General features: G+C 46.6%; 1 protein-coding gene across 1 annotated transcript in view; it reads left to right on the top strand.

The window, feature by feature from the left end:
• The window catches only part of DENND2A (DENN/MADD domain containing 2A), a 98,726-nt gene that overhangs the window by 62,626 nt on the left and 22,351 nt on the right, over positions 1 to 13,749 (top strand). Inside the window, exons 7-13 of the mRNA XM_010854951.1 lie at positions 1 to 82; positions 462 to 512; positions 1,637 to 1,824; positions 7,101 to 7,210; positions 8,424 to 8,493; positions 9,624 to 9,701; positions 13,050 to 13,190. The exon at positions 1 to 82 is cut by the window's left edge and continues 4 nt beyond it. Of these exons, the coding sequence (XP_010853253.1) occupies positions 1 to 82; positions 462 to 512; positions 1,637 to 1,824; positions 7,101 to 7,210; positions 8,424 to 8,493; positions 9,624 to 9,701; positions 13,050 to 13,190 (720 nt within the window). The remainder of the gene's footprint in view (positions 83 to 461; positions 513 to 1,636; positions 1,825 to 7,100; positions 7,211 to 8,423; positions 8,494 to 9,623; positions 9,702 to 13,049; positions 13,191 to 13,749) is intronic.

Below are 13,749 nucleotides of genomic sequence, written 5' to 3'. Positions count from 1 at the left end.
ATCAATGCCATCTATGAAGCCCGGAGAGGAAAGAAACGCGTGAAGAGGCTGTCCCAGTCCACAGAGAGCAACTCAGGAAAAGGTAGGGGCCCCGCCACTGTCCCTCCTCCCCCAAGAATCTGAAAACAGGATCTCCCTTCCCCTCTTCTTGTCCATCCATCATGTCAGCCCAGGGCTGCATGCTCTGACCTCAGCGGGGGAGCCACCTTCTTTGCTTAATTTGCACCGAAGGGACCAATATCTTTGACTGGATTTGCTAGAGGTACCATCTGAAGTACAGCCAAGTTAATCTGGAAACACATGCAGTTGGACAAAGACATAATTCGTTCATGACCTTTAAACAGAAAAAAAAAGAAAACAGCCCCTCTGAACTAGAACTCTGGGATTTGTGCTACCACATGAAAAAGTTTCCTGCATTAGAAAGAACCACGTTTGCAATTTGTTGTTATTGTTTTGTCTAGTGACAGATGAGAACAGCGAGTCTGACAGTGACACCGAGGAGAAGCTGAAAGGTGAGAAGAGCTGTTGTTGTGCAGGGTGCGTGTTGGTGATGGGGAAGGTGCAAAGGTGGCCCTTCCTGCTGAGTGTGAGGGAGACACAGCGTCCTTGCAGGAGCTTGCTGGGCAAGGCGTGGGTGTTTGAACCTGGCCAGGGTGGGCCTGTCCGGTCCCTGAGCCTCTGGCTACACTCTAGAGACTCAGAGTAGGTACCGCTGCGGTGACTCCCTGTCCCTGCACCCATCCGTTATGTTATGGGTGTTCTTCACACCTGTGAAAGGTACAGCGTGCTGGTCTGGGACTCCAGAGACCTGGGGCCCTTGCCCTACTCCTGTAAAATGGCTCTGTGATCTGGAGGAAATCATTGAGATCCAGGGCCTCTACTTCCTCATCTGTTAAATGAAGTTGCTGAAATTATTGGTCCCTGTGGACCTAAGCCTGGTGATCTTAGTCTAGATCTCAGTGAGTTTTCCACAACTTTTCAGAACCCTAGGGGCAAGCCAGGGAACGCTGTAGTCCAGGGCTGCTCAGTGAGGTGATGGCGACCCACCCATCTGCTCAGTGGCCCTGCCTCTTTGGCCTCTGACACCCACCTGCTCCCTGACCCGTCTCGGGAATGAGGCCGACCGTTGTAGCGCACAGAGCGGTGCCAGGAGAGAAGGCAGATGGGAGCTCTAGACCAGGCAGGTCTCTGCCACTTGAGTCACACGGGATGTTTACAAAGCTCCCAGCTCCGAAAGCTCTGGGGTCTGGATTTTGTCCCAGCCCTCAAGAGGAAAGGTGCAGGAAGTGGCTGAAGGGAGGAGTCCCCACCCCATCTGACACAGGAACCCAAGGGTCACTCAAGCCGCTGCCCCAAGTCCAGACAGCAAATCCATGGTGGAATGGTGGCCCCACGTTCCAGGCTTCTGCACCCCAATTAGCCTGGCAGCGGGTTGCTGCTCCTAGAACTTTGGCAAGAATCCCCAGTAAAGAACTTTGTACTAATTTGTTAAATGTGGGAACGCTTTTGTAGGATTAGGAAAAGTACTTTGAGCTGGGAATTCCATAACCTGTTGCAGCTCTGTGCAGTTTGACATTGGGAGTGAGTCATTTTCAGGCGGTCCTCCGCTCTCTGTCTCTCTCTGCTCCCTCTCCAGCCCACAGCCAGCGCCTGGTCAACGTGAAGTCACGGCTGAAGCAGGCTCCAAGATACCCGTCCCTGGACCGGGAGCTGGTCGAGTACCAGGAGAGGCAACTTTTCGAGTACTTCGTGGTCGTGTCCCTGCACAAAAAGCAGGCTGGGGCTGCGTACGTGCCCGAACTCACCCAGCAGTTCCCGCTGAAGGTATGGGGTGGGCCAAGCTCCGTGGCCTGCCATGGACTGCAGCATTCTTGGGAAGATCTTACTGGGACTCATGGTTCAGGGAGATGCAGGAGCCCAAGGAACATTCAGTGTCCAGAATTTCAAAAATGGGTCCTAATTAAAGTATATTGATTAAAAAAAAGTGCTACTGGAGAATTTAGGAGATTTGAGGGGTGTGAGATGCATGACTCAGTTCAGTTCAGTTCAGATGCTCAGTCGTGTCCAACTCTTTGTGAGCCCATGGACTGCAGCACGCCAGACCTCCCTGTCCATCGCCAACTCCCATAGTTTACTCAAACTCACGTCCATCGAGTCAGTGATGCCATCCAACCATCTCATCCTCTGTTGTCCCCTTCTCTTCCTGCCTTCAATGCATGACTCAAGCAGGGACAGAAATACTCGCTTCCTGTGATCACTATACTGATGGTACAATTCTATCCACTCTCCCCATCTCCTTATCCGGCCACATCTCTCCCCAACCCACCCTAGAAGCCTCTTCCCCATAGACTGCACAAGGAGCGTCACATTTGTGTCCATGCTGCCCGTGTGCCCTGTGTGCCTCTGTTTGTATGTGCGTGTGCAAGAATCCTGTTCTATTCTCACATGGGTCAGTCCTGTGTGGAGTTGGCTTTACCATGTATTAAAGTGAAAGTCACTCAGTTGTGTCCGACTCTTTGCAACCCCATGAACTGTAGCCCACCAAGCTCCTCTGTCCATGGGATTCTCCAGGCAAGAATACTGGAGTGGATAGCCACTCCCTTTTCCGAGGGACCTTCCCAACCCAGGGATCGAACCTGGGTCTCTTGCATTGCAGGCAGATTCTTTACTGTCTGAGCCACCTGGGAAGCCATCCTATATTATTAATCATGGCTCCTAAAATGAAACGGCGCTCAATAAAGGCTAAAGTGGCATGGTCTATCATAGATAAATGACCCATAGGCTTTGGCATCAGTGATAGAGAGCTTTCATCACTTTCTAATGCAGCTCAGTCAGGATTTACTGAGACCCTATTACATTCCAGCTGCTTTCTGCTTGGCCCCAGGGGATTACAAAGATGAGCAGAATGTGTTTCCTGTCCTCGGGGAGCTTACCCTCTGACAGGTGGGCATGAGAGACTCCAGAGACTCACGAGGTAAAGTGTGCCAGTCTCTGTCCAGTGCACACAGTGGTGCTCAGAGACGGGAAGAGGGGAGGGCGCTCATGTCCTGATCCCCTCAGAGCCTGCCTTCGCTGCCACCACCCAAACAGAACCCCAGCATCTGCCAAGACCTGGGGTCCAGCTGTCCCTCTCCTCCTCCTGAGCCACTCTTCCTTCCGTCCTGCCCACTGGAGACCAGCAGAGCAGTTGTGGCCTTGGCTTGGAGTTTAGAACGGAAATATGTGTAAAGGAGATAAGCAATAGGCACCAGCCTTCCACATGGGCACTGACTCACTTCCTCCATCTCCTCCAGGGTGATCCCTGAAAACCTCAGTGCTACGTATGCCCACGTCTAGTTGGGGACCTCACAGAGGAGCACCAAGACACGAGGGATGGGCCTGTTATTTTATTTACTTCCCTCGGGGCCTAGCACAGTGTTATACATACGGTGATGCTCAGTGTTCCAGGAGTAAAGTCAGTGTCCCATGAATTAGTTAATGAACCACCCTAACTATCAAATGCTTGAGTTTCCAACGTGGACTCTCCAGCCTCCTAGACATCACATTAAAACTTTTTTTGAATGGAAAGTTGCCTAGTCACTGTGGAAAGGAAGACTAATACAGAAATGTTTAGAGAAAAAGTCATCTCCAGCCCCACAGAGGTCGTTGTTGTTGGCATTTCATTGTCTTTCTCCAGTCTTTTCTCAGAGTAGAATTTTCTTACAAAACTGAGGTCAGACATTGTGTAATTTCCGTATCATGTTTTGTAAACCTATCATCATTTACGAACACGTTTCATACAAATTCTAAAACATCATTTTTGAAATTCCATAATACCGCATTATGTGGGTATACCCTGATCTGTTTAGCAGCTCTCTTTCTGTTGGAAATGCATCTTGCTGCCAGCTTTTCTTTAGGTGTTTATCTTTAATGTTCTGGTGATCATTCTCTGTAGGCATTTTTGCATGCCAGGCTACTACATATATCTCCTTGCCTTCACCTGCTCCCTCTGTCAGAAGCCCCTTTTTCTTCTTCTTTCTCCTCATTTTTAACTTTTTCTTGAGTTTTAGCCCCCACTCCTATAAACACCTTGATCGAGGTTTCCGCTCCATATTTGTGCATTAGCAATCATGCCTGGCATATTCTATTAAAATGCTTGACACCTCACAGTTATCTTTCATGACACCTCACAGAGATGAGGCTGTTTCCCAGCCATCTGCGATTGATTGTATTTGTGAGAGAGCTCTCTGTGTGTCTCTTCCCGTAAATGTGCTCCTGTGTGTGTCCGAGCAGGTATGTGCACGTGAATTGATAACTTGTATGTTGATGAGTGTGTATATGCATACATGTGTATGTATGTATTTGTGGGTGTCATGCATGTGGTCTGAGGGCAGGTGTGTTCAGGTGGTGACTGGGCCATATTGAAAGCACTGGAACTCACTCTCCTACAGGGCTTGCTCTTCAGTTCTCTGATTAATGCTGTTTCCACTATGGAAAAATGTCTTTGTTCCTTCCTTGTGTATTATTTGTTACTTGGGGTCCGTCACTCGGTGGTGATTAATGATCCCCTCAACAACTACACCCGGCTGGTATTCTTTGCAAGACTGTCCGAGGGTAATCAAAAACTGTTGCTTTGGCAGCAGTCTGAGCTAGTAAATTGTCAACTCAAAGACTGTTCCAGTACCAGTTGGAATCTTCTGAGTCATGATGAAAGAGAAAACCATTATAGTTCAGTAAAGAAAGAGTGACTGTTTATTCTGAAGAAGAAAGACTGAAGAACAATTAATGACTGGCTCCTAGTCTACGTATGGTGACTGTGTTTCATCGATAGTTGTCTCAAGCATTAATATTATATTAGTAGCAGCTTTGGAGAAGGCAATGGCACCCCACTCCAGTACTCTTGCCTGGAAAGTCCCATGGACGGAGGAGCCTGGTGGGCTGCAGTCCATGGGGTTGCTAAGAGTTGGACACAACTGAGTGACTTCACTTTCACTTTTCACTTTCATGCATTGGAGAAGGAAATGGCAACCCACTCCAGTGTTCTTGCCTGGAGAATCCCAGGGACGGGGGAGCCTGGTGGGCTGCCATCTCTGGGGTCGCACAGAGTCAGGCATGACTGAATCGACTTAGCAGCAGCAGCAGCAGCAGCAATAGCAGCTTTAGTTAAATTTGATCTGGCCGAATAAGGATCATACTAGAAGTGGGTTTCCAAGTTGAAAGCCATCAGCCCAATGCCCTGTTCCTTTGGATGCTGTCTTCAGAGACCTCTTCTCTCTGATGTTTCATGGCCTTGGGAAGGCTTGCAGATCCTCTGTGAAGGAGTACCATTGGCCAACAGACCTCAGAAACTGCAAGACTGGTTTAAGGTGGTGCTGTGCTAAGTCACTTCATTCGTGTCCAATTCTTTGCAACGCTATGGACTGTAGCGTGTCAAGCTCCTCTGTGCATGGGATTCTCTAGGCAAGAATACTGGATTGGGTTGCCATTTCCTTCAGCAGGGGATCTTCCTTACCCAGGGGTCATATCTGAGTCTCTTAAAAAGTCTCCTACATTATTAGCAAGTGGGTTCTTTACCACTAGGGCCACCTGGGAAGCCCTGGTTTAAGGTAGAGGCCTTAATGGAAAGATATGAGAAACAAAGTAAGAAATTATTGACAATAGTATATTAAGACTTTAACTTAGATGTTACAATTTCCTAATTTTAGAAATTCACACTCCACTCAGTTCAAGTAGCTGATATTTTAGATGACTGAAGGCAATTTTATCATGGTTTATTTTTTCTTTAACTGTTTATAAGGGAAATGTAACAAGTGTAAACCTATCAGCAACAACACAACAAAAAGCCAACAATTCTTCCCAGCACTTTAGAAGTACCAATTTATAAGCAAACTATCAGGCACCCCACTCCAGTACTCCTGCCTGGAAAATCCTGTGGATGAAGGAGCCTGGAAGGCTGTAGTCCATGGGGTCGCTGAGGGTCAGACATGACTGAGCGACTTCACTTTCACTTTCCACTTTCATGCATTGGAGAAGGAAATGGCAACCCACTCCAGTGTTTATGCCTGGAGAATCCCAGGGACAGGGGAGCCTGTGGGCTGCTGTCTGTGGGGTCACAAAGAGTCAGACATGACTGAAGTGACTTAGCAGCAGCAGCAGCGTGCTAATTATAAACTTTTTTTTTTTTTTGTATTGCAAACTTTATACCTAGAGTGCCTTTTTTTTCAGTTGAGGCAAAAAAAAAAACCAACATGTGGCATAAAATTCAGCATCCCAACATCTCCAGGTGTACAGTACAGTGTGGTTAACTACAGGTGCATTGCTGTCCAACAGATTCCCCAGAATGGAGTGCTTTTTGAAGTAGATACCCATTCAGACACAGAACAAGCAGAGTCACGGCTTTAAATATAATCTCTTAAGTCAGACCTCATCCATTCGTTCCGTTTTGAAGTAAGATGATATTCCTCCAGTCTGTGATGTGTCAGGTAAATCAGAGAGCAAGAAGAAGACAGAAATTAAGATCATTTTGATTCTTTCCTGGATTCCATTCTAGCTGTGTGATCATGGACAAATCACTTAACTTCTCTGGGCTTATTTTTTTCTAAGAATGTCAGCCTCCTGTCTAGTTTTCCTTTAATTCTGATATTCAAAGACCTCCTGAAATGAATTAAATTTCACTGTATAACGTAATTTACCTGGATGGATTCACTAAGAAGGGCTGCAAAACATCTCTGCTGAAATTGAAGAGGGCCAGCTTTGCCTAGGTCCAGGCATCAGACAACTAGTTTGTGGCTCTGCCTTGCAGATTTGTGAGTCTCGGATTCGGAAGTGGTTGCTATGACAGCTCTTCCTTATTGATTAAAATGCTTATATTCCAGAATGTTAGGTATAGAGAACATTTCTCTAAAGCACACTATTTTTTCTCCTTGTTCCCCGCATAAGACTATAGTTGAAACTGCCCTGAGGGAGAAAATAGCTTAAGCCTGAGCTGCAAGCCCTCCTCAGCGTGGAGGTTAAGGCGACAGTTATGACTTCAGGGCCATGGGGGCTGTGTGCCTGTCGAGCGTCTGTCTTGCTCACACCGGAGCTTATTCTTCAGCCTCCTCTCGCCCTTCTCCCTGCAGCTGGAAAGGTCGTTCAAGTTCATGAGAGAAGCTGAGGACCAGCTGAAGGCTATCCCCCAGTTCTGTTTCCCTGACGCCAAGGACTGGACTCCGGTCCAGCAGTTTACCAGGTATGTGCTGGTGTCTCCCCGCCCTCCCCTGGCCCCGCCAAGACTAAAGTGAGAGCTAGAGAGAGGTCGTCGATGGCAGACCCGGTACATAAGTCAGTCCTGCTGGTAAGTGATCCTGACAGACTCGAGTGTATAAATTTCCCCCACGGGTGTTTGCAAAGCATGCCTGAAGACAAGACTCATTTTGCCAAATGTGCAGGTTCCCAGACCTCCCACTCCATCTTGGAATGTGTTTCATAAGCTGACGTGATGGGCAATAAGGTAATTCATAGTCTAAGAAAACCTTGTCCAGTGCTGTGAAAATACTTCTGCAGCAACACATCTAGCCATTATTCAGATTGTCATAAGTTTACATTTCTGGTTTAACCCATATTGTTGGGTGGAAGTTGTTTTTTTAATCAGAGGTCTCAACAACTGACCAAACTCAGGAGGCTCCAAATCCTAAGTGTTCGAGGGACACTGAGTACCTCGAAGTTGGCCCGGCAGTCTTTAAGGACAGTCACAGCTTCGGTGCCCAGGGGAGCTGCCCGGGGCAGCTCCAAGAAGGGCACCACCATTGCCTACTGCTACCCAGCTCCCCTCCATACCCCCCAGTCTTGAGTCACTCCGGGGCTCACCCCAAGAGAGGACCAATGAGCACTGTGTCTGTTCGATGGGATGGCCCAGGTCATAGAATTATATGAGGGCTGAGGGTGGAAAGAAAAGTCCTCACTTCCTCTCAGGACACAGCGACACTTGAGATCCCCGTATCCCTGACAGAGACTCCGGAGCCACAGCCCAGAGATGGACGGGCGGGACAGGGAGCTGCACTTTCTGACAGCCTCCTCCTGAATGTCCCCTGGTGGCTCAGCATGATGATGCAACTTTTGTTCTGTTTTCTAACACACTTCCTGTTCTTTTTCCAGTTGCTTTAGATGTAAAGTTACCTTGTCTATTTGATGTTTTTCTTGTTTCTTGAGGTAGGAGTGTATTGCTATAAACTTCCCTCTTAGAACTGCTTTTGCTGCATCCCATAGGTTTTGAGTTGTGTTTTCATTGTCATTTGTTTCTAGAGATTTTTTGACTTCCCCTTTGATTTCTTCAGTGACCTGTTGGTTATTTAGAAACTCCTTGTTTAATCTCCATGTGTTTGTGTTTTTCTTGTAATTGATACCTAGTCTCATAGCGCTGTGGTCAGAGAGTAACGCACTTCCTTTCATTTTCCCAACCACAGTGAAACATTCTCGTTTGTCTTAACTGGAGAAGATGGGAGCAGAAGGTTTGGTTACTGCCGAAGACTGCTGGTCAGTATCCCCTGCTGTCCGGCAGCGAGAGCTCCATGAGGAGCCCCTACTGGCTTCCTAGGGCCTCATTCACCACAGGCCACAAGAGAAGGGACCAGAGGTGTATCGAGTTCGTCAGGGTCATTAAACATGGGAAGGAGTGTTTGGGGATCCACGTGAGCCTCACTGTGGATGGAAACACTGTCTGCCTCCCTTGAAAAGAAAATACTTTGTCCACTGCTTTCCCTGCCAAATAAATGGCCATCCCCCCTCAAGGCAGGCGTCCTTTCTAATAAAGTGTGCTCAACAGACTCAGAGCTTACAGAGAACTTTCGTAATAGTGGTAAGGGCCGAAGAAGGATGGCTTTACGGTTCATGACACAAATAATTTAAGTGTCTCCTTCAGAACATTAACCTTTAAAAGTCACACACTTACTTCAGTGATATGATCATGCCAAAACATTTTAGAGCTTGTCTTTTTGAGGCCCATTTTTAGGAGTACCTTCAGTAGTGGCAAATCATTTTCCACTGAGAGTGTATTTTAGTCTTGTTATACATAGGCTAATATAGTCAAGAATAATGTGTGGCACATAGTGGCTGCTCAGTAAATATTTGTTAAATTAGTGAATTAAAAAAGTATGGATAGTAATCGAAAAAGTTAAGTGGGATAATAAATTCTGTTACTATAATTACTTTGGAGTTTAAGTATTGAGATTGTTTTCCTTTTTGGTTTTGAAAATTAATAGTTTCCAAAAAGGATTTTTAGAAAAGATTTCTCATTTGGAGTTATAATAATTATAAGGAATAAATAAATTCCTTGAGAAAAACCACAGTGATATGAGTAATATGAGTAAACAAGTTAAGTGATATGAGTAAACAAGATTCCTCATTTTATGGTTCTGTAGGCCACATTGAGCTCCTACTGTGTGCACAAAACTCTTGACTTGGTCCCTTTGGGACAATTTTAACACACATCTACGTAACCAGAAGTGGTTCCACCTGTAAGACGGGGTATTGGTAACTGCTTACCTTATTGATTTTCAAAAACTCTGGTTTGTGGAAACAGTCGGCACCATGTTAAAAAGATCTGGGGTCTTTCCTCCCCTGAGATTGGTCACACTTGTAATCTCCTTGTGTTTCACTCCCAAAAGCCTGGTGGCAAAGGAAAGCGTCTCCCTGAAGTTTACTGCATCGTGAGCCGCCTGGGATGCTTCAGCCTCTTTTCAAAGGTGAGGACTTTGGCCCCAGAGCAGGGAGGGAGCGTGTGGGAGTTGCAGGGCCCAGGAGGACTCAGGAGACACCCCAACTCCCAGGACTTTTTATCTTCTTATTCCCCAACCTGTTTTCCTTGCCACTTCCTCCTCCTCCCTTCCTTGAGCCTCGCTGAGATAATCACTGGGACAGGAAATGAATGGATGAAGGTCGTGGCCCAGAAAGTGAGGGAGGGGAAAAGGACAAATTAATTGCAGTTGAGGATGGAGGGCAAAGGCTCCCCCCAGAATGTTCCATGTGCTTTACTTCCCCTCTCATAAGCGTTATCTTTTGTCACATTATGTGTGGTGTATGTCTGTTACGTGTGTCTGTTGTGTGTGTGTGAGATTTGTTATTGTGAGACTACTCTAAGTCTGTCAGAGTGAAAGTAAAAGTCGCTCAGTCATGTCCGACTTTTTGCGACCCCATGGACTGTATACAGTCCATGGAATTCTCCAGGCCAGAATACTGGAGTGGGCAGCCTTTCCCTTCTCCAGGGGATCTTCCCAACCCAGGGATCGAACCCAGGTCTCCCACATTACAGGCAGATTCTTTACCAGCTGACCTATAAGGAAAGCCCAAGAATACTAAAGTGGGTAGCCTGTCCACTTCTCCAGAGGACCCAGGAATCGAACTGGGGTGTTCTGCATTACAGGCATATTCTTTACCAACTGACCTATCAGGGAAGCCCTCTATCAAAATCTTAGTATAACTTGGTCCTTCTTTTTGGAAAATGAAGCAATATATCAGGACATAGGAATTGCCGTGGTGAATTGGCTCAGCCACCCCAGTATTCTGGATTGGCATAAATTACTATGCTGTCTGATGCCAATCTCAAAAATTAGGTGTAACTCAACATTTGTTTCTTCTGTCAATGAGACATAAATATTTAATCTATACATGTATTTTAAGTCCTTAAACATGTATTTCAGTCCAGGTTTTCTTTTGGAGAATTGAAGTCCTGCATCTACTGTCTGTGGATGAAAGCCCCACTCCCTCGGCATTCTGAACCAAAATCCCTGCTCCTGCCCACCCTGTCCTGAGCTCAGAGGAGGCCTGAATCAGACTGATGCAGTGTGACCTCTGGCTGTGGTAGAGCTTGTACTTTACACAGTCGGAAGTGATTAATGGTACCAGCGTCACCTGAGTCATGGCCTTCACTCCACGTGAGGAGATAGTCATTGTACATTACAGTCAGTCACTCACAAACTCTGGCTCAGATTTGCATTGCTGCTCATGCCAGTCTTCATCATGGGTGTGTGTTAACATGGAGAGGAGGCTGTAGGTCAGAGACCCTATTGTTGTGAGAACGCTTATGAATCTAGGAGTAAATGGCTCCTGCGAGGTAGGCCAGCCTCCAGCAGCAGCTCTGAAGTTCACATAAGCTGCATTGCTACATCATGGGCAGGAGATGCAGAGCGAGCGAACATCCTAACATACTCGTGTGATGCACAATCCTGCATTTTCATGTCAGTTTTGTGACTGTGATTTTTTTAAGAATATAATATGAAGACTTGCTGAAGACCTCACAGCAAATATTCAGCATAGAACCATAGACAGAGCTTTGGCTAACTGATTCCAAGACCTCAGGTTATTTCTAGGTGAGGGGCAAGGACCATTATGGCAAATTGTCCTTCAGTAAAGACAAAAGGATAATGGATAAGAACAGCTTTCAGAATCTCTGAAGAAAGCATAAGTATCGTTGCAATGATGCTGTGTTAACAAACCACAGTGGCTTAAAGCAGCCACCATTGACTCCCACAGAGGGGCAGGGCTCTGGGGTTCTGCTCTGCTGGACTCCGTGGCTCACTCACCCTTATGCTTCCAGTAGGCTGGGGGTTGGCTGATGCTTCAGCTGCAAGTCTGGATGTGGGTTTGTCACCCCCCTGAGACAGGAAGCTGTCCCATGCATGCACAGGGAGGCAAGCAGAAACCCGTAAGGCAAGTTTCTACTTGCCTCCCAAGCCCTGGGCTTAGCACAGGCACGTGGTCACTTCCGCCTCATCCTGCCTGCCCAGTGGTCCTCAACTTTTTCTCATTACTGTTCTAGTGAGCAGCCTTTTTAGATATTGTTTTTCCTCAATTGCCTCTCCTCCCCATGAAATTTTTAACTTTTTGTCATATTATTTTCTTTTTACTGTGCTAAAACGTACATAACATTACACTTACCATTTCAGTCATTTCTAGGTGTACAGTTGATGGGCATTATGTTTATTCACTTTGTTGTGCCACCGTCTCCATCATCCATCTGCAGAACTCTTTCATCTCCCCAGACTAAAATTCGGTGCCCATTAAACACTAACCCTCTGTCCTCTCCTCCCCCAGCCCCTGGCAACCACCCCTCTACTCTACTTTCTGTCTCTTTTATGAGTTTGACTCGAGGATCTCATGTAAGTGGAATCGTATAGTGTTTGTCCCTTTTGTGTCTGGCTTATTTCACTTAGCACAATTTTCAAATCATCCATGTTGTAGCATGTATCAGTATTTTATTCCATCATATTGAATAATATTCCGTTGTATAGGTAACATGTTTTGCTTATTATTCATAAGTTAATGGATGTTTGGATTATTTCCTTTTTTGGCTCCTATGAATAATGCTGCTTTGAACATTCGTGTTCAAGGTTTCGTGTGAACATGTTTTCATTTCCGTTGGTTAAATACCTAGGAGTGGATTTGCTGGGTCATAATATGTTTAATTTCTTAAACAGACTATTTTCAAAAGAAAAACTTCGCTGGTTTACATTTCCACCTGCAGTGTATGAGGGTTCCAATTTCACCACTTCCTCACCAACACCTGTTACCTGTTTTTTTTAATACAGTCCAATGGCTGTCAAGTGGCATCTCATTGATTTTGGTTTGTGTTGTCCTAATGGCTTCCCCCCAGAGAAAATTCAGTTCTACAGATATATCACGTATCTGTTTATGTACTTTGGCCCCTTAGAAGGGCACAAACCCTCACAATACCTGAGTGTTTTCACCAACCCCCAACCAATTTTTACCCCCTTGGGGGGCGCTATTCTTCCCATTGAGAACATATATCATGATCAATGTCACAGGGGAATGCAAATGGACAGAAGGACAGTTTTCAAAGTCAAGGGGGCAGGAACCATACTTCACCCTGTAAGTGGGAGAAATTGTAGGGCCACATGGAAAAGAGTGGCTGCAGAGAGGGTGGATCCGGGTCTTAACGCACAAGGTGAAAGAGACTGGAGGTTTGGCCTGATGAGGACCCCCCGGCTTCCCCACGGTTCCGCAGCCTCGGTGGCAGGCCCCCTTCATCTGGAAGAGAGCTCCACCTCGAAGCCCGACTTTTCTGTCCCTTGCAGATTTTGGATGAGGTGGAAAAACGACGAGGCATCTCTCCTGCCCTGGTCCAGCCTCTCATGAGGAGCGTTATGGAAGCCCCCTTCCCAGCCCTGGGCAAAACCATCGTGGTCAAGAACTTCTTGCCCGGGTCAGGAACTGAGGTATGCCATCAGACTCCTCTCCTGTCCCAGGGGGCATAGCCCTGACAGTGATCAGGTCCTGGTGATCCCACAGGCTGGCTTTCAGTGGGCTGTCACATTCAGTGGTGGCCTCTTGCTCCTCAAGCTGGCCCAGATCATCCATCTGTGAGAGAGTCATAAATTCCACCCTAAGTCCAATCCATCCGTTGGTTGCTGGATGAGAAAACTGTGCCAGGGCAGTGAACATCTTTAGCTTCTCTTAATAGCCAACCACCTTCATAAATCGTATTTGAACCTTTTTAGGGTTTTGATCTATATCACCGCTTCCACTTAATATGCAAAGCAGATTCTTTTCGGGGAAGACAACATCAGTTCAGTTCAGTTCAGTTCAGTCGCTCAATCGTGTCTGACTCTTTGCAACCCCATGAGTTGCAGCACGCCAGGCCTCCTTGTCCATCACCAGCTCCAGGAGTTCATTCAAACTCATGTCCATCAAGTCGGTGATGCCATCCAGTCATCTCATCCTCTGTCGTCCCCTTCTCCTCCTGCCCCCAATCCCTCCCAGCATCAGAGTCTTTTC

The sequence above is a fragment of the Bison bison genome, unplaced genomic scaffold (assembly GCF_000754665.1).
Source record: "Bison bison bison isolate TAMUID 2011002044 unplaced genomic scaffold, Bison_UMD1.0 scf7180017864352, whole genome shotgun sequence".
Lineage (NCBI taxonomy): Eukaryota > Metazoa > Chordata > Mammalia > Artiodactyla > Bovidae > Bison > Bison bison.
The sequence above is the reverse complement of the archived record's forward strand: the minus strand, read 5'-3'. Positions and strand labels throughout refer to the sequence as shown.